This window comes from Triturus cristatus, chromosome 10, assembly GCF_964204655.1.
Source record: "Triturus cristatus chromosome 10, aTriCri1.1, whole genome shotgun sequence".
Taxonomy (NCBI): domain Eukaryota; kingdom Metazoa; phylum Chordata; class Amphibia; order Caudata; family Salamandridae; genus Triturus; species Triturus cristatus.
In genome coordinates this window covers 238,986,059-239,004,678 of record NC_140593.1, presented here as the reverse complement: position 1 = coordinate 239,004,678, position 18,620 = coordinate 238,986,059, and the positions used below count along the sequence as shown (strand labels likewise).

The 18,620-nt window shown below is 42.0% G+C and overlaps 1 protein-coding gene across 1 annotated transcript in view; it reads left to right on the top strand.

Annotated features, from left to right (window-relative positions):
- ASNS (asparagine synthetase (glutamine-hydrolyzing)) overlaps positions 1 to 18,620 on the top strand; it is a 245,567-nt gene that overhangs the window by 66,986 nt on the left and 159,961 nt on the right. The window contains exons 4-5 of the mRNA XM_085630875.1: positions 4,149 to 4,334; positions 11,692 to 11,793. Of these exons, the coding sequence (XP_085487001.1) occupies positions 4,149 to 4,334; positions 11,692 to 11,793 (288 nt within the window). The remainder of the gene's footprint in view (positions 1 to 4,148; positions 4,335 to 11,691; positions 11,794 to 18,620) is intronic.

Here is an 18,620-nt window from a genome sequence, read left to right as displayed (position 1 = left end):
TGCTGGTTATTTTTTTAGTTTTATATAGCACAAACTTGATCCGAGGGTATCAGAGCACCAATTGCGTTACATAGGGCCACATTCATTTTGTAAGGCACGGGGAGATTAAATGATTTGCCCAGAATCACAGGATGGTGAGTGTCCCTGCCGAGACCCGAACCCGGTTCCCCTGCTTCGAGGCCGACCGTTCTAGCCAATCAGCCACATTCTCACCCCCTTAGCTGTTAGGCCAATCCTTGCCGCTCACTGATTACTTTAGGCAGTCTCTTCTATGATACCCTATAACTTCCTTATCTAGAGGCTTATAAAGCCTGGACTATACATATGTACCCACCATGGACTTGCTTCTAGCCGTCCAATCAGAGGATACACCGAGCCTTTTGAACACTGCATAGCAAAATAGTTGATAGAAATGTAAATTAAAACAGTTTATGTTAAGCCAGTATTTAATATGCGTAGAACCTGGCCTGGGTTACCTCTGTCCCCAAGCAATTTAGATCGGTGGAATTAATGCAGAATACCACAAAACAATGTGGAAAGGAATACTTATTTGGGAGCTAAGCAACAAACTAAACAGGCCAAGTTGTGAGGTCTTTCAAATGGACCATTGATTACTGTCATGTGGTCGGTATCATGCTTCTCTAGTGGTCAATTGTGCAGTTTTTAGGTTTCGCCTGTCATTGCTGCGCTAAGCGCTGCTCTCTCGGCGAGAGATTTTGTGGATGAGGGGTGTTCAGAAAGAGACTCGAAGCCCCGCCACTCATTTCCACTGGCTTGCGTCACCGTTTATGCTAACCGGTGGCCTGCCATTGGAAATTAGGGTTTTTTGTTGACGCCCTTTCGCCTCTGATCCGGACTGGGTCGCCTGCTTTGCTGCTGTTGCAAAGCACTTTCTTATCTTTATGGGGCCATGTGTTTCTAATTAGAAACACATGGCTCCGTAAAGACAAGAGATTGATGCTTGTATTATATATATTTACAGCAGTAGTTCGGGAGCAAATGGCTGCTAGCCCTTTCGCTGCAGCTGAGGTTGCAACACACCTGCACTGGTATTTTGTGATTGAATTTTAATGCCCTTGAAATGCACTCTCTCTCACATGATGCCAGCCTTAAAAGCAAAATAGCCCTCAGGCGGCTGGGGAGGGTGTATCATCTAGTTCCTTAAAGTGACAATCCCCACACAAGGTGCTGGTGGTGCTCGGCACACTGCAGCTATCGGTTTTAAGTTTCAGCAGCATCGCCTGCCCCAACTAGCGTGCACTGAAGCACTGAGAGAAAGCAATGAATCATTCGCGGAAAACACCGCCTAACGGTACTTACAAGAATTCACGATTTTTAAGGACAAAAGATCTCGTGCCCCGCCGAGTTAGATAGAAGTAGATGTGAAGTAAGAGTCAGCATCCCCAAGCCGAGGATGCCGAGGCCCGCTCGTCCCCTCTTGTGTGCAGTGCCACAGGATGTTCCTAAATGTCCCTATGAAGCTCCGCAGGGACATCTAGTAACCGCTTGAGGTACTGCATTTAATTGGTCCCAGGAAGAATTAAGATCTCTTTTCTGTTGTTTAGTTTCTGCTCTCCCCGTTGTGCACGGACTTCGCACTGTCGCAACCCTCACAGATGCGGGCGTTCCTCTAATGCTGCCGTTGGATCCATCGCCTCTGCACCTAATAAATGCACAGACTGCTTTGGCTTGTGAATTCTGTCCTGTCTTTGACATTTTGACTTGCAGTTTTTCTTGATTGTTGTCGAGCTGACGAATGAAAGAGGTCAGATGTAAGTGATTACTTGTACCACAGCCAAACGTGTAAATAATGCTTCCTGGAATAAAAACCTATGACTTCCGGGATTGTGGAACACATGTTTCCGGGGTATAAGAGATGCAGTTCTGGGGTGATTTAGGCGGTTTCTTGAGAGGTTTAGGTGGTTTCTTCAAAGGCAAAGTTTAGTTTCTGCTCTCCCCGTTTTGCGCAGACTTGGCACTGTCACAACCTTCACAGACGCAGGCATTCCTCTAATTCTGCAGTTGGATCCATCTCCGCTGCACCTTATAAATGCACAGACTGCTTTGGCTCATTACTTCTGTTCTCGCTTTGACATTTTGACTTGGCTATAGCTTTTCTTGATTATTGTCGAGTCAAAGTATGAAACATGTCATATGTAAGTGATTAGGTGTACCACAGCCTGCAAACGTGTAAAGCACGAGCCCTGGAATAAAGATCTAGGAGCGGCTTCAAACACTTCCGGGATTGTGGAACACTTGTATCCGGGATATGGGAGATACAGTTCTGGGGTGGTTTATTTGGTTTCTTGAAAGGCGGTACCCCGTAGTTCCATCTGCGATTGGTAAGCCTCGTTCCACCAAAAAAAACAAATGCTCCGTAGACAAATGGATGCAATACCAGTGGCTGTTACTAGATGTCCCTGTGGAGCTCCACAGGCATTGTCATTTGCAATGCAAATAGCTTAAAAGTTCGCAAATGCGAGACCTATTGCATTGCAAATGCTTGTTATTTAGGGAAATAATGTGTCCAAAGCTGTTTAGCTGTTGTGTTTCACTAAACCGAAATAAATAACAAGCATTCTTCTAACCTCTGATTAAAAAGATGCAATCTGTTGTTGAGATTTGCTTTTGTAGGAAAGGGCTTGGCTAATTGCAAAACAGACTTCACCAAATACTGCATTATAAGTTAAGCTTCTTAGCACAATATGGTTGTTGATTATATCAAAGACTGTAGCAAGGTCCAATAGAAACCACAGCTCTCGCTTCCACCATCAACCAGCTCATGCAAATCATCCATCTTAGATGTAATCACTGGTGCTGTGCGGAGCCCTGTTCTAAACCTACTCTGCATGTCTCCTAGAGGGCCATCTGTTTCAGCAAAGCCCTTGGGTTGGGGTGTCCACCTTTTTCAGCAGTTTTGCCCAATGTGGAAGCAGAGCAATAAGTTCTGCACAATTGGTGATGGAGAGGGAATTAAATCTGGTCACCCTGGCTGGAATTTAGTGTTCAGTGACTGGTAAACCCAGTCCCATTTCTTATTCATTTCAGCCTAAATTGGCTCATTAAGCTTATGACACACTTTTTGAAAAAGAGTAACATAAAATAAAATCATAACAAGGAAATAAAGGGCAAATAAAGAAAAACGTTACATTGTATTCATACTTTTAGTCTTTATTCAATGTTCAATTGTTTGTGTTTAATCTGGAAATACTTTCGAGCATCTAGAAAAAATACAGGCTCTGTATTTGTAAATACAGATGAAGACAGTAGACAGTCTACTACATGTGTTGACTTTTCCACAGTGGTAAGTGTAACTTAGAGGCGGGAAATGGGAATATCATAGAATGGTGCAGTGCAATATGGTGAACAACCACAATCTCACACATTTTACCTCTAATGGCTAGCAATACCCTTATTTTTACAGTAGGTTAGTGGAAGAGATTTCTGCTGGTGGTAAAATATTTTCCATTTGAAGACAATTGGGTGAGCGAAACATTTAAGTTGCAAATCTCTGAAAAATTTACATTTCTATGGCTTGCGCATAGAACTTTCAGAATAGGGAACAGTGCTAACTGTTGAAATTTAAGTTGTATTCAACTTCCTCAGCTGTGTCTGAAAAAATTGAGCGATATAACAAAACTGGTGGGGGATGGAGAGGGCTAAAAGGCCGCAGTCATCCATTTGCCTGTATTTTTATTTAAAAGTAGGGTCTTGTGTTGATAGCGTAAAAAAGGTTTGTGATGGAAATGTTTTGCGATACGAGAAGAGAAACTACAGTCATAAATGTGCTTGCCGGGCAGTGCACGGGTAATGAGGATCCTAGGTGACTGGCCAGTGGTGAAGTGATTCAGTGTGATGAACAATTGATTAATAGGTGTGAATTTATATGGGCAGTCGGGCTATATTCACTGTGTGAAAAGAAGCCTTTTTACCATTTGATGTCCTGCAATATACCACTTACCTCATGAAGGCAAATGTTTTGACAATTGAATGCTTTGCTATATTTGTTCACTCTTTTATTCAATCCTGATTATTTATGTTTCTTATAGATTCATGGTACTTAAAGTGTGTCCATCGCTGCTGACCAGTATTATGCCTATATTTATATTAAATATTTTGCTTATGTGCTTAATTTCTGTTCTGTACAGGCCTTATCAATTTGAAGCACTCAATGACCCCTGCTCCAAAGGTGGAACCTTTCCTTCCAGGGCACTATCAAGTATTTGACTTGAAACAAAATGGAAAAGTTGTGTCAACAGAACTGGTTAAATTCCACTCATGTAATAATGAACCTTTGCATGCAGCGTATGATACAGTGAAAAATCTACAATCAGGTAAATAAACCATTACCTTGTCCTACAGATTTACTGGGACAATCATGATTGATGATCTGTTTCTATCTTCTACACATCACAGTATCTTGACAGCTCAGCGGTACAAATATCTGAAGCTGCTTTTACCGTGGCGTACCAGAGCTAACCTATACTGTGATTAATTCAGTGGAATCCTCAATCAGTATTTTACAGCCTCATGTATTAGTGCATACTCTTTGTATTCTTTGCAGGTTTTTAAAAATATTTTCTTGAATATGATCTGACATAGGTACTTGACTTGGGACATTGTAAAATAAAAAAAGAGCTTACAGTTAAATAGAACAATTCATGTGAATACACAATCTAGGTCATGTATATATGAAAGTATGTATATGGTACTTCTATGCACAAATCTAGGCAAAATGCAGTGGAGCACTGTACAGAGTCAAAGAAGCATAAAGTCAACAGGAGGTAGCTGGGCTGTGGATGGTTAATGCATGTTCATTAAAGAGATGAACCTTTAACTCTTTCATAAATTGGAGCAGCATTGGAGAGGTTCTGATCGATACAGGATCTCTTTCCAGCTCCCCAGTACACAGATGGAAAAGGTGTGCTGCTTTGTTTTTCTCATTTGACATCCAGGCAGCATATGAGGGTGGGATTTACGACTGTGTTGGCAACTGAGAGGCACAGCAATAGCAGGAGGCAGAGGTCAAGAGGGCATTATCTATGATTAACAAGGTAGCAGTCTCCATGCTGCTTTGTGAAATGAATTCAGACTGGTATTGTGTAGGAGATATTCCTACAGAACATCATCTTCAGTGTGTCATGCTGTCACCAGAGTGCAAAGGGAGGCAGCTCCCTGGAAACTGGTAGTCTCTGGACACTGGACATCGCTTCCTGTGAAGGGCAAAACAAAGGGAAAATCAGCCACAGATAAGGCAGTTTAGGAAATTCGCCTTTTCTGTGAAGTCACTTTTTAACTTTTCTTTAACACTATTTCCGTTGGCTTTAGAACTCTGTACACTAATTCAGAAGAAAGCTCCGGTGCTTCCCCCCTTTTTTTTGTTTAAGTTTTTGATTGGGAGTTTTACATTTCATGGTACATAGTTGTGTCTCATTATTAACACATGTTCTGTGCTTCCCCTTTAAACACGATTAAATAGGTTTGTTTGTGAGTGAATCATATAACTTGCTCTAAAGTCTCTAGTGTATGGTGTACAAATTGCCACCAGGCCCTGGAGCTTAAGTGCTACATGTGTACTGCAGCACCTATTGTGTAATCCACTGTAGTGGCAGTGGAAACATCGATTAAGTACTACGCCGCTTAGTCTGACATCTAAAACCTACAGACCGACCTATGTAAATAACCCTTTAATGACCTCCCTTTCAAATATGAGTAAGTAAACCATATGTAGTCCTTGCAGTCCACAAGGCAGGGTGCATGATATTTAAAAGTGAGACAGGTAGAACATTATTATTACCATGTCCCTACAGTGACATTGCCCCAAAACTATTTGCACTATGGCAGGCATAGCTATCCTATGTAGAAAATCAGAACAAATTAAAACATTAATACTGTATCTCGCGAGTGGGATCAGATAAAAAAATAATAATAATTACAAATTAATTTTTATTAGTTATTAAAAATCCAACTCAATGGTTAGGTTGGATTTTTGATAAATATTAAGGGAAAGTAACTTTTAAAAGTTACCTTTTCCGTGCTTGATGTTCCTAGTGGGTAATCTGCATTACATCCCTAGAAACTCCCAGCCTGTGCTCTGCTTGGAAAGAGGTGAGAAATTATTCTCTGGAGCACTCAATAGTCAGTCCTAAATGGGCAGATATGACTACTCTGAGCTCAATAGAATATGCAAGGTGGGCATTCTGTTGACACCACAGAGTCAAATCCCACCTGACTAGTATGTAGAGACAAATATAATACTGGTTCAGTTGAAAAAGAGAGAACAGGATGCCCAAACAGTTCTTGTGTATGCCCTGTCTGGTTGCTGAGGATCATGCTTTTGTCCTTTCAGACCTCTGTCTCTGAATTTGTTGTGAAAACTAGATTTTAGCGCTAGATGTGGTAAGGCACTTGTGATTACTATAGTGTACTTCCCTTCACACCCTCAACACTCAGAGCCCATGTTTAGTGTGGTCAAAGACTTTCACCTTATTGAAAATACCCCAAAACATGACACTCTGCTCCTGTTTACAGTAAGGCAAACAGGAACTATGAAAAAGTGGGTAGGGTTGATCCCAAGAACTTATCCCATTGGTAAGAAAGTGCCCAGGAGACTCCACCACCTACTAGCTGGTGCCAAGCATAAATGTGGCACCCAAATGTACCTGTACAGAACACTTTCTAGACCTGCAGAAGAACAGATGGCCTTCTGTCTGTGACCCGAGAGTAGCCCTAGAGGACTGGACCTGACCGCTCTTGTACTGAGGACAACGAAGTGGACTCGAAGGGTCAGTTGGCTGACCTGCTGGGTAGTTACAGGGACACGACAAGCTTCAAGAGGCCCTTTCCCCCAATGTACCTAACAACCAGTGGATCAGGATTTGCTGTTTCCTCTGCCTGATAATTTTAGTATCTTATACTCGAATCAAAACCTTTATTTCGGCTACAAAAGTAACCATAAAAGTACAACACATAAATAGCAAATAAATAATCAAAACATTCCATTTTCAAAATACATCAGAAAATATAAATTCATGAGAATAATAAATGTATAAAATGACCGAAACACTTTACAAAATAGATTACAATAAGATTTCACATTGCAAGCTATTCAGATGGGGTTAATTCAGGACGTGTTATGAACCACAATTTCATCTCTTAGACAAAAAACAAACTGACCCAAAATGAACATCTATCGGAAAATTCAAAAACCATTAAGATGCTCATAATTAAATAACATTGAGTTCCTTTTTTCAATGTCCCATTTTAATAAGGAGCTGATGCTGGCCCAAAGAGAGGAATAATTCAACTGTTGTAAAGACACCAAAGCACCACCATATCTTCAAATTCTGCTCATACTTAGTACAAGGATTGAAAACCTTTTAGTAAAAGCAATATAGATAACTCATCACATTTGCAAATTAAGACTTTATAATGATTGAATCGGCCAAGGAGGATGCTGAGGTGCCATCTCATAAAAACCAGTCTGAATATGGTTAAAAACAGTCTGTTGCAGGAGCTATCCACCCATTTTAGGTATGGCTCCAATGCTGGCAAGGTTTGGATATTCGCCTAGTCCCTTGCAGTGATTTTTACCAGCTCGGTTTATTTCCTTAATCAAAGTCTCAAAGAACTAAAGGTCTTCTTGACCTAAGTTGGATCCACATTAGAAATAGCAGAGGAGCAGAAAAGAAGTCTGGCCTGCCCAGGTTTTACAACTCTGTTCTAATATAAGGAAACGAGGGGACTTTCAGGCCTCTTTCACTTGATAAACGGTCAAGAATAACCACCTCATTAAAACCAGCATGAGGGTTTGTCCAAATGGCACAGCACAAAGCGAGGGGGGACAGCTTGATAATAACCACCACATACTCAAGCTCTTGGTGTACAATAACCCAGCAAACACCTCAGCACCCTGTTCTCTTCTCCCTGGAGGGAGGTGGTATTCAAGTATCCCTATAATCCAGCCCCATATGTAAGTATGGAGAGACATTTGATCCTGTATACCTCCAATACGGGGGATACTGGTTTCCTTCCAATGCATGTGGCTAAATTATAAATGTACCCAGCCGCACTTACAAATCTATTGGAGGCTTTAAGTTTACATGGTCCCCAATTCCCACTGGCATTGAAAACTACACCCAGGTAGGAAAAATCCTGGATAGAAGCAATGGGACATACTTGTAGGCAAGTACCTCACATCTTAAGATGTTTGGTGCCACAGGCCATGGTGAATGTTTCAGACTGATTAGTGGCAAGGCCAAGTGACCCCATAAAGCTGACAAAGTCCTGAAACTGTTTGTTAAGGGTTCTAGCAAGTATAACGGCATCATCTGCATGAAGTAATACAGGAACCATTTTCTTGCCGATATATGGGTGATGCCCAAGGTTTTACCCAGTAAGGGCTGGCCTCTTCAAACATCACTGAAACATTCTCAGTGTATTATAAGGTGATGAAGTTTTGCCAACTTCGGATGGGTTACTACTCATCACTGAATCTTTTACCACCCCGGATGTGCCAACCCAACATCAACATGTGCGGCTAATGCTGCCTGCTCCAGGAATCACTAGCTGAATTTGTATATGCCCCTCCATATTAGACTAGTGCAGAAGATTGCTACGCCTTCTATTAATCAAACAAGGAACAAGGTAAATATCACAGCTGTTAAATTTCTCTTGAAAGAAGCTTATCCTCAAGCAATTGCTGGTAGCCTCATAAAATGTCTGGACAGAGTGGTTAATAAACTCAGGACCTCAGCCTTTTTTCCAGACCCCTCAAGTGTGGCTGCCTTATTGTAAACTGCCTGGATAGAAAAAAGGGGGTTATGCAGCAAACAGTGTATTGCCAACTCCACATGGTTATCACAGGGGGCTTCCAAATGATCAGCATTTATACTCAAAACAGCAATATAAACTGTCTGATAGCTCAAAGGAGTGTAACTGTAAAAGACTACATTGCTTGGTATTTTAGCTTTTGGTCTTCTGAGCAGTGTTAGTAACTAGCTGTGATTGCACCTTGGGGCTTCTAGAGAGTTGAATAGACACTGCCCTCGTTCATTATATAGCAATAACTCGAATAATTAGCAGGGATAAATGGGAGGCTGCTATGCAATCTCAGATATTTTAATTTGGGTCAACATGATATAATGACTTAGACCATTACCTATCCTCCCAATTTTGATACTCAATCTAAGACATAATCCGCACAGTACTTTTAGCCATCAATTGGTATTCGAATATTTATTGCATTTGCCATTTTAAAATGCCTTAACACTTTAGCTCGTACCCTCAGGTATACTTCTTCGCCAACTATGTAGTTTTATCAATGGCAATGCTATGCCGTTAAATATTACTCAAGAAGCTCAAAATATTTGTAATTTGCTACCAAGATAAATATTGAAAACAGATTAGACCATTTTAGGACATACAATTTCTGAGTCCATCAATATCGCTGATGCATATATACATACAATTAAGGCATATATCCTATTACTAGCTTTTGTTGTAATCTAAATGCTAAACGTCTATGGCACTCGCTTATTGAATTTTAATGATATTATGTTATGAGCTCACTTTATCTTATGCCTTAAACACTAACTGCTCTGCACAATGTGATAGTATTTATTAGCGCAAATTTTACATTAATAAACTTTTATGCTTCTACATTCCTTTGTATTTTCCTCTTGGCACTTTTTATGGACTTGAATGTATTAATAATGTATTTTAAAATCGGACACAGCCCAGGCACACCTTCTTCCCCAATTTAAAACTATCTGTATGCTCACATGAGGGACAAAACCTAGCAGACGCTGAAAGGTCATAATGTAGGACACTTGGAAAATCAACTAGGCCGGCATCCACCCCCAGGTTGGTCAGATTTTCCCACAGTTTAGATCTTACCACGCTCTTGAAGGTGCAAAACAGGTCCATGAAGGCCAGACAGATGTAGTCCTGCCTAATGATGGGATATTCACTAATCAGCAAGTATAAATTCAGACATTGCTCCACCGTGCCCAGCCCCTCCCGGAAACTGTACTGCACCTCTGACAGCATGCCCGACTCCCTGACCACAAGAGGTGCTCCAACACAACCCTCCCATCAATCTTCACAGAGGAATCCAGTAGGGAAATCAGTCGATAGCAACCTGGGGATTGAGGATCACCCATTTTAAAGAAGGGAGCAATGGGGGCAGTGCACCATGAGTCAGGAAGGCCAGTGTTAGCAAACGCACTGAAGCAATTACACAGCAAAGGTATCTAAAACTCTGGAAAGGATTTGTACAAGTCCATGGGAACCCCATCTGGCCCAGGGGCCTTACTAGATGGGGACTTAATAATGACCTCCCATGCTTCTTCCAGGGTAAATTCTATTGATAATGGGAAAACCACCTCAGTCTCAGTGCTCTCAATATGGCAGCCAGAGCCATATAATTCACTAAAATGGTTAACCCAAAACAGATTTATTAATTACCACTCTAGAACTAATGTTGTTCACCACCGTCCAAAAAGCTTTGGGATTTTTCTGCCTAGAGGCCAGCACTAACTTCCCCCAGGAGGTCAACTGAATCTCCTTACGCCTTTGACGTAGAGCGGCCTTATATACTACTCTGCATTGTTAGACCTTAAGGCTTCTTCTTCAGGGCCTTACTTAAATCTGTGAAGGCCTTTCTACAGGGTGGATCAAACCATTTTACATCAAAATTCTTAGGGCGTCCCTTCGTAATAGCGAGTCTGAGCCCCTATGTATGACTGTTTTGAGACCGCAATTGTGGTTGCAAAACAGTCGCAGTATACCACCCTTCTCACAAAGGTGGTGAAGCACTTGCAAAAGAGATCCTTTGTGAATGCAGGGGAAAATATTTTTTAGGGGCAGGCAGTGGTCCCAGGGTCCACTACCTGCCCATAAAAAATTAAATGAAAACGTTAAAAAAAAAAAAATTCAAATGCATCCCGTTTTCCTTTATGGAAAATGGGCTGCATTTAAAAAAAAAAACTGCTTTATGTGAAAGCAGTCACAGAAATAGAGGTCTGCTGAGCCCAGCAGGCCACCATCCCTGGGAGGGCCAGCCATTCCCAATGGGGTCGCAAATTGTGAGTGCCTCATTAATATTCATGAGGCATGCAATTTGCGACCCCATTGGAAATCGCAAACAGTGTCTGAGACACTGTCCTACATCGTGATTTGCGACTCGCAAATTGCAACTCGCAATTTGCGAGTTGCAAATCACAATGGTCATACATCTGGCCCTATATTTATAAATATATATATATATATATATAATGTGATTATATAACAGTATGTTAATGTGAAATCGTTTTAATTGCATTAAAATCTTCATGTACGTTATTTTGAATTTCTCTGCCTAAAATCAAGACAAAACTAAATTTTTGAGTTTATAACTATGACAATTTGGCTCTTTCTACATCACAATGATGCCCTGGCTCATAAACACAAATATTAATGTATGTTTAGTGGTCTAAGCAATAGATGGAAACTTCTTTTACTGCTAACTAGTGATAACTTATTTTGGTATAATGTCTCTTTATTTATCCTGCTAGAGCTTCTCTTCTTTATATACTGACTTCCTTATTTGACCGGCTCATTCACAGTTCCATAATTACTGCTCACAGAACAAGAAGTCCTCCTTAGCACTTACATGATGATTTTGGTGTTTTGCTTCGGATGCTGCTTTAGGTTACGACCGTGACACTGTGAAGAGCAACGTCCGGCTGCTATTGGAAAATGCTGTCCGGAAACGCCTGATGGCTCACCGAAGGATTGGCTGCCTTTTGTCAGGTGAAAAGCCTCCCTACAAATGCAATTGTATTTGTGAAGCAATCGTTTAATATTGCACATCACATATCTACACTAATAGTGTATGCACGTTGTTTATTCCCAATACAGCAGCAAGTGCCAAAAGTGAAACTATCCAGTATTTTATTTACTCAGTCACAATTTGGTAAACTCGTTTTGCAGGTTTTTGGTGTTTGTGTAACAGTAGGCCAGGAAGATTGCTGGCAATTGTAGCAGCCAAAGAGATTCGTTACAAATTACAAAAGCAGCTGCGTCCACACTTTCCTGATAGTCCCGTCTATGTACTTTGGTGCAATTCCACCAGTACCAAGTTGCAACAGAAACTTCTGCTATAAAAGCAGAGTAAAGTATACAATCAGGGCGGGATTGGGAACCAACACCGGCCCTGGCAAAGTGCTCGGCCGCCCCCCTCCCTCCCCCGCGGGGGGTTGGGGGTGCCGCCGAGCTCTTTGCCAGGGCCGGTTTTCAGCCGATTTTGTTACAGGGCCGATTTTGCAGCTATGCTGCAAAAACGGCCCTGTAACAAAATCGGTCCCCAGGGTCCCAAAACCGGCCCCCACCCATGCGGCGCACCGGGGGATTGCCCATTGCCCGCTACGGCCAGTCCGGCCCTGTATACAATTTTCAAACTGGAATGCACCCATTGAATATTAGAAAGTAGAAAAGTGCTCATGGAGACACTAAACCCCAAAGATGATCACTTAGATCTCCAGTAAGTTCCAAAACGTCCTTACCTTTTATGTCATCCAGATTATGACCAGCCAATGCATGTGCTGTGCAGGTATTAGCTCGAGCTGCAAAAGAGATGTGTATATTCCATGGTTCTATTGTCCTTGGTTCCCACCTCGGATGTGAGTTCCCTCCATTTCCTGCGCCTCTTCTACACAATCTCTCCCCCCTCCATTGCGGTCTGCATGACGCCCCCCGACCCTACCGCTGCAGACCCCGTACAGCTGTCCAAGATCGTGGCAGCTGACTCCTTTCTTACTTTCTTACCTAGATATTCTTGCTTTTCTCTGTTCACATCCCCCTTGGACTCCAGATTTGCCCATGGTCTCGGGAGGCGGGACACCATAGAATAATATTTAGATTCCTAAATTCTCTTAAACTACTAGTAGTATTTGTTTAATTGTCGACTTTGCATTTGTTTCCCACATAGTTCTGAACATTCACAAGTGCAAATATTGGTTATTTGTAAATATGCTAAAGGTTATTAGCATGTCCCTTATGACATTAATCATGTGTAACACTACTGACACATCATCGTACATTACTATTTGTCTAACTAAATGGGTTAAACGTTTTTGAATAATACATCAAAACAAAAATCACACAATTTCACCATGCATCATAAATTTACATATATATATAATCATAAAACCATCATAAATAACAAGCATTGATAAATGCATTAGGTTTCGCCTATGTGATTAATAATAAGCTGTTTTTTGTTGTAAGTGGTAGCTTACTGACTAGTTGTACAATGTAAGTTACAGAAAGTTTGTTATAGTGTTATAACTTGATTATGTAAAAAACTCAGTATATTGTGCTGTTAGTAGTGGTATAGTGCGGGTAAGTAATAGCAACATTTTGAAAAGTGAAAGAGGGAAATAATAGAATGAATGGATGCAATAGTAATATTATGTGTTTAGAGGAGTTCTGACAAATTGGGTCCGGTGCTGTTGCACCATTCAAATCATGCCCCTAGTCCCTGCAAGATAACTGCATTTGTGACTGCCTGTTTAGTAGTAAAATATAGCAATATTTGGTGTTTAGTGGGGTGTCTAGAGCTGTTGGTCCTGGTGCTACTGCACCTGCTGCACCATTCAAATCACAACCCTCTTGCCTGCTAGATAAATGCTCTTGTGACTGTCTTGTTTAGTAGTAAAATTATGCAATAATCTGGGTTTAGTGGGCTGCCTGGAGTTTTTGGTCCCGAGCCAATCCACCTACTGCACTATTGAAATCATGACCCTATTGTCTGCAAGGTAACTTCACTTGTTTATTTGTAAAATATAGCATCTCTCTAGCATATTAACTTTATTGTTAATGTACAATGTTTATTACAACATTTAGAATTTGATCTAATGACCAATAGATTACGCTGAGAAAATCAATCCAATAATGCCGACAGAGTGCAAAGAAAAGTACAGAGGCATGAATAGGAAATGCCACACACGCTCTACGGCTATAGCATATGCCTTATACAGCAGCATATTGTTAGAAGCTGCCTGTCTTTTCCGTGGAAGAGATCTTATCTTGCCAGTGAATGGGGCCTAAACCGTGTAAACTGCTTTTGTAGACTTATTGTAAATGGCTGCAACCAAGCGAAGTTAACAAAAAAAAGTTCCATACAAAAGCGAATGAACACAGTAATTCAGTGATAGGAACTGATAAGAGCCCCCTTTTAAGATATATTAAATACAAGAGATTTCACAAGCGTAGTGCAAGCGCTGTTCGGGCGAAACCTTACAATGAAACTCATTGTTGGTAAAACCCGGAGAGAAAATGTATGCAAGAGCAAATTTTAAATTCAATTGAAAAAATAACCAGTTGATGGCAGTGTTGTCCAATTATTGTAATATTTAGAGAGAAAGTAACTGGGATATTCACACGGATGAAACACTAGTTACACTTCCTTGGCAGAGCTGGATTCTGCTGCTGCTGAGAGAGTTAATCAAAATTGTCAGGTTGTGTGAATCACAGAGAGAAGAATATGTTGTCTCGTAGTCTTTCTCTGTTGCTGGGATACTGGCAAGTGAGCTGCTATTAGAGAGCTGGCGTCATAGAGTTGAGTGTCCCTCGAGGCTGTCACAGAGCGCACACAGGTAGAGACTTCACTTAGGAGGCTTCACGCCCGTTAAGCCCCGATTAATGCTGGGATTTACTACCTACACGACAGTGAGGGGGTATTCCCACTACTTGCACTGTCCCTGGGGCCTAAGGAGGCACCCTATCTGTGGCAGTGCAGAAACCCTGTTTGGCTCGGGCCACAGGTGGTAAATTATGCTAGTGTTTGTTTTCCTTATTGGCTCAGAGGTTTAATTCCCTTCCAATTCTGGATACTGGGATATCGCCAGTCTGAGGCCTGTGCGGAAACAGGAAGACACAAGAGGCACTGCTTTCTTTTATTATGTAGTGATGTGCAGTCCCCTAGACTAGAGAAAGGTGCAGAATCCTGATTAAACAATGTAGCACTGTGAAAGCCCGAGGCCAACACTTGAACATTGGGTTCTTCTCACAAGTGGAACATATGAAACAGCAGGTGCAGAGATCCTCTGGTCTGCCTCTTATCTGCCATGGGAGATGAATGCCCACCTTTGCTTCTGTGCTGTCGGTTCAGGAGTCAGAATCCCCATCTCTCGCCTCTTGTGTTAATAAACACATATTTATTCTTTGATTAGGGGCCAAGCTTTCAGGTGTCTGTGTTTCCGCAAAGACGAGGACACGTGGTTGATATTTCACATTTATACGTGTAATCAAACGCAAATATGTGTGAACACCACCGTCTTGTGATGGCCGATGGCAGGTACCACAGGCTGTCTGCTGGGCTTAGTTACGACTAGGGCAAGTTGGCGTAATTCCACCGTTTGCAAAATGTAGCAGGTTCCGCAACACTCAGCGGAATTCTACGGAGTAGAACTCCGCCCACCCCTAGCTCTGGTGCTCTCACCCACGACAGGGGTGAGTAAGTGCACCAGTGAACTCCGTTCTGCCTTAGGCTGGCAGAGGTTTTTTCACCACACTCCCCATTAAGTGTCGAAACTCCACAAACTCTGCCCGCGGAGCGGAGTTCAGCACCCAACCTCACTCCTCCTTAAGGCCAGCGCTGCCTCTTATTTCATTTGATGTGTGTTCTTCTCTGTAAATCAGAAAATCTAAATTTGTCTAGGTATTTTGATGTTAAATCACAACTTTTTGAAAACACAGGGCTGATAGTTCATTAAGATCTTTATCTTTATTGCCAGTAAGGGCAGCAAAAAGTGAAGAACACATAGAAAGGGGGAATAAAACAAAACCAGAGACATATGAGAAACACTAGCAGACACAATAGGAAACCAACATTACTTCTCCAGTAACATCTCAACTCATCTGGCTATGGAACTGTCTTTTATTAACTTGTCTTTCTTGATGCAGGCAAATATAAAGGAAAAACAAGCATTAGCAAATCCAATAGGTCTGGCTTTTTATTTATGCAAGTGCTTGGTATTAGCTGGGAAAGTCTGTCTGTGTGTATGTGTGCATGCATGCATGTGTGTGTGTGTGGGTGGTTGTATGCAGGAAAGAGCCACTGAATGCAGGGTTTTTCGAGTTGGAGAAAGTGGGTGATTGTGAATGGATGAATTGGTGACTGACTGAACGCATGCATGGATGAATAGATAAGTGACAGGGCGTAGAAGCAACAGTAGCGGATGTGGAGAAAAGATCCTGCCATCAACATTGCTAACGCTATTTGTGCACTCACTCATCATCTCACTCTTTTATCTAACCATACTCTCATGGGTCCATCCAGCCATCCGTCTATCCACTGTCCTATTGATAGCTCAATTACCTCACCCAATCCATAATTATTCAGTCATCTTTCTGTCCACGCACCCAGTCACTCACCAGTTCATCCATGCATGCACTCACTCATTGTCCATTCCCTTATCCATTCCTTTGACCCACTTTCACATCCACCCAGTCAACATTCTGCGCAACTACACAAACAAAGCCACTAATGAAAAGCACTGTCATTTAAAAAAATTGACTTTACCAATGCTTGATTATTTCCAACATAAGCTGACTTTGGGCTAGACCTAAACAAGAATGGAAAATCCACAATATACTGCAACATCTCTGTGTGTGACTCACAAATAATAGTGAACTGTAAATAGGCATATGGAAGTGTAGTGGCTGCAAGAATACTTTAACCTAGCTAGAGATTACAACAGGTTTTGCCTCAAGATGGGGGACTTGCCGTGCACAGATTGACCACAGAGAGCATTCAGTCCAATTTGTATTCTCCTCTTTGGAGGCTAGCCTCTCAATGTTCCAGCTCAGGAAAGTGGGCACCTTTTTATAATCTTTGAGGTAAGGGGTAAAGCAATCTTTAGGGCTACACATGTCCTTAATGAAAGATAACCACTCTGTCTCCTCTAGTCATGTTGGTGTTCTGTTAATTTCTTTATTGCTTCTTTCTGATAGAAAGCTCATGTAGGTGCTGTAGAACCCAAGGTAGAAACATTAGTGGCATTCTAGTTGGTGGATTTTGTGCTGGGTAATATTCTGTGTAGTATGGTAGCGCTGCCCTCCTTCGAAAGAGTCACATATTTGGACACTGGGGATCCTCTCAGAGTTTGATTACTCTCCTCTCTCACACACCTGAGTGTGAATATTAGGCACAAAGGGTGGCAAATTCGAATTACAAATTCACCAGCTCATTTGCTAAAAATGTTGAAGCCAGTTTTATACGACTTTCTCTCCCTGCCAATTTGCAAGAGGCCTGTCTTGACTGTAGCTTCTGCAAATCTAAGCATATTTAAACACCTATGAGTACATTACATATAATACTGGTTAAATGATTATAATGACATTAGATAAAACAACTCACCTCTCCATTGCAAATCCGACACTTTGGCCTTCTCCGTCCCCTCTGTCAGCAAGTTCCACTAACACCCTTTACTAACAAAGACCTTCACTGCTTCTAGTGTAGACACTGACTTGCAGTCAGTCTCTGCTTGAAATGTGTTACTGTAGGGAAGCAGTACTTGAGGTTCACCCTTTATCTGATGGTCACATGACTTAGGTTGAGGGCAATCTGATAATTTGCTGATAGCTTTCGAGACTCTGTTAATGTGACAGCCTGCCATTTGCTTTCTGCTTCGCCATGCTTCAAAAAACTCAAAAAACAAAATACCATTGGTGTGGGCATCTGATGTGCAAGAATGCTTATTTGGTTCATGCGCATATTCTGATCTCCCCCTACTAATACCTCCTACATCAAGCTTTCCTGCTTGTCATCCCCATTCAATCTCAGTTCAGTAAAAACCCTTATGTGGTCCCACTCTAGCAACCAAAGAAGGGCTGTTGTTTCTCCAGACATTTGAAGAAATCAAAGCCAAAGCAGATGGCCTAGTCCAGTCTACTTTGGCCTGTAAGATACGCAAGGCCCACCCGTGGCTAGATGTATCTCACGAGTCACAGATATTATTTTACATTCGAGAGCCTGTCCTGTCCTCAGCCATGGTGCAGGCATATAACTGGTTAGTGGTGTCAGGGGAACAGTTGGAACAACGTTGGCAGAGCCACGCATGTTCCAATGATGCAAATAGGAGTAATATTAGGCTTAAGGGCAGTGGAAGGGGTTGGGGTAGTTTTAGGGACATCGTGGGGTCGAAGGGGGTCGGGTAGTGTAAGCTAAGGGTTAGGGATAGCATGGGGGTGGGACAGGGTCGGTTATTTGGACCTCAAGGCTGGGGGCGGCATGTAGGGAGTTTGTAGTTTAGGGCGGGGGAAGGGGGTCGCGACCTTAGCCACGCATACCCATTTACCATTCATGCCTTTACCACGAAATTGCGTACAATTGTGGTGTCATGATTAGTACTGTGGGACAGCACAAGCAGCTAGACCTCACTGTGCACAAAGTTCACACATCCCAGATGTCTTTTTAGTTAGAAAAGCTTGCTGCTTTTAGGTCACGGACAGCAACAATTGTCAACAAATTGCTTGCTGCCCATGTATCCTTTTATGTTGAAGAGCTCACCCATTCTGCGTCACGGAGCAGGCAGTCAATAGGGCGCTACCAGCAGGACCACCACAGAGATAGC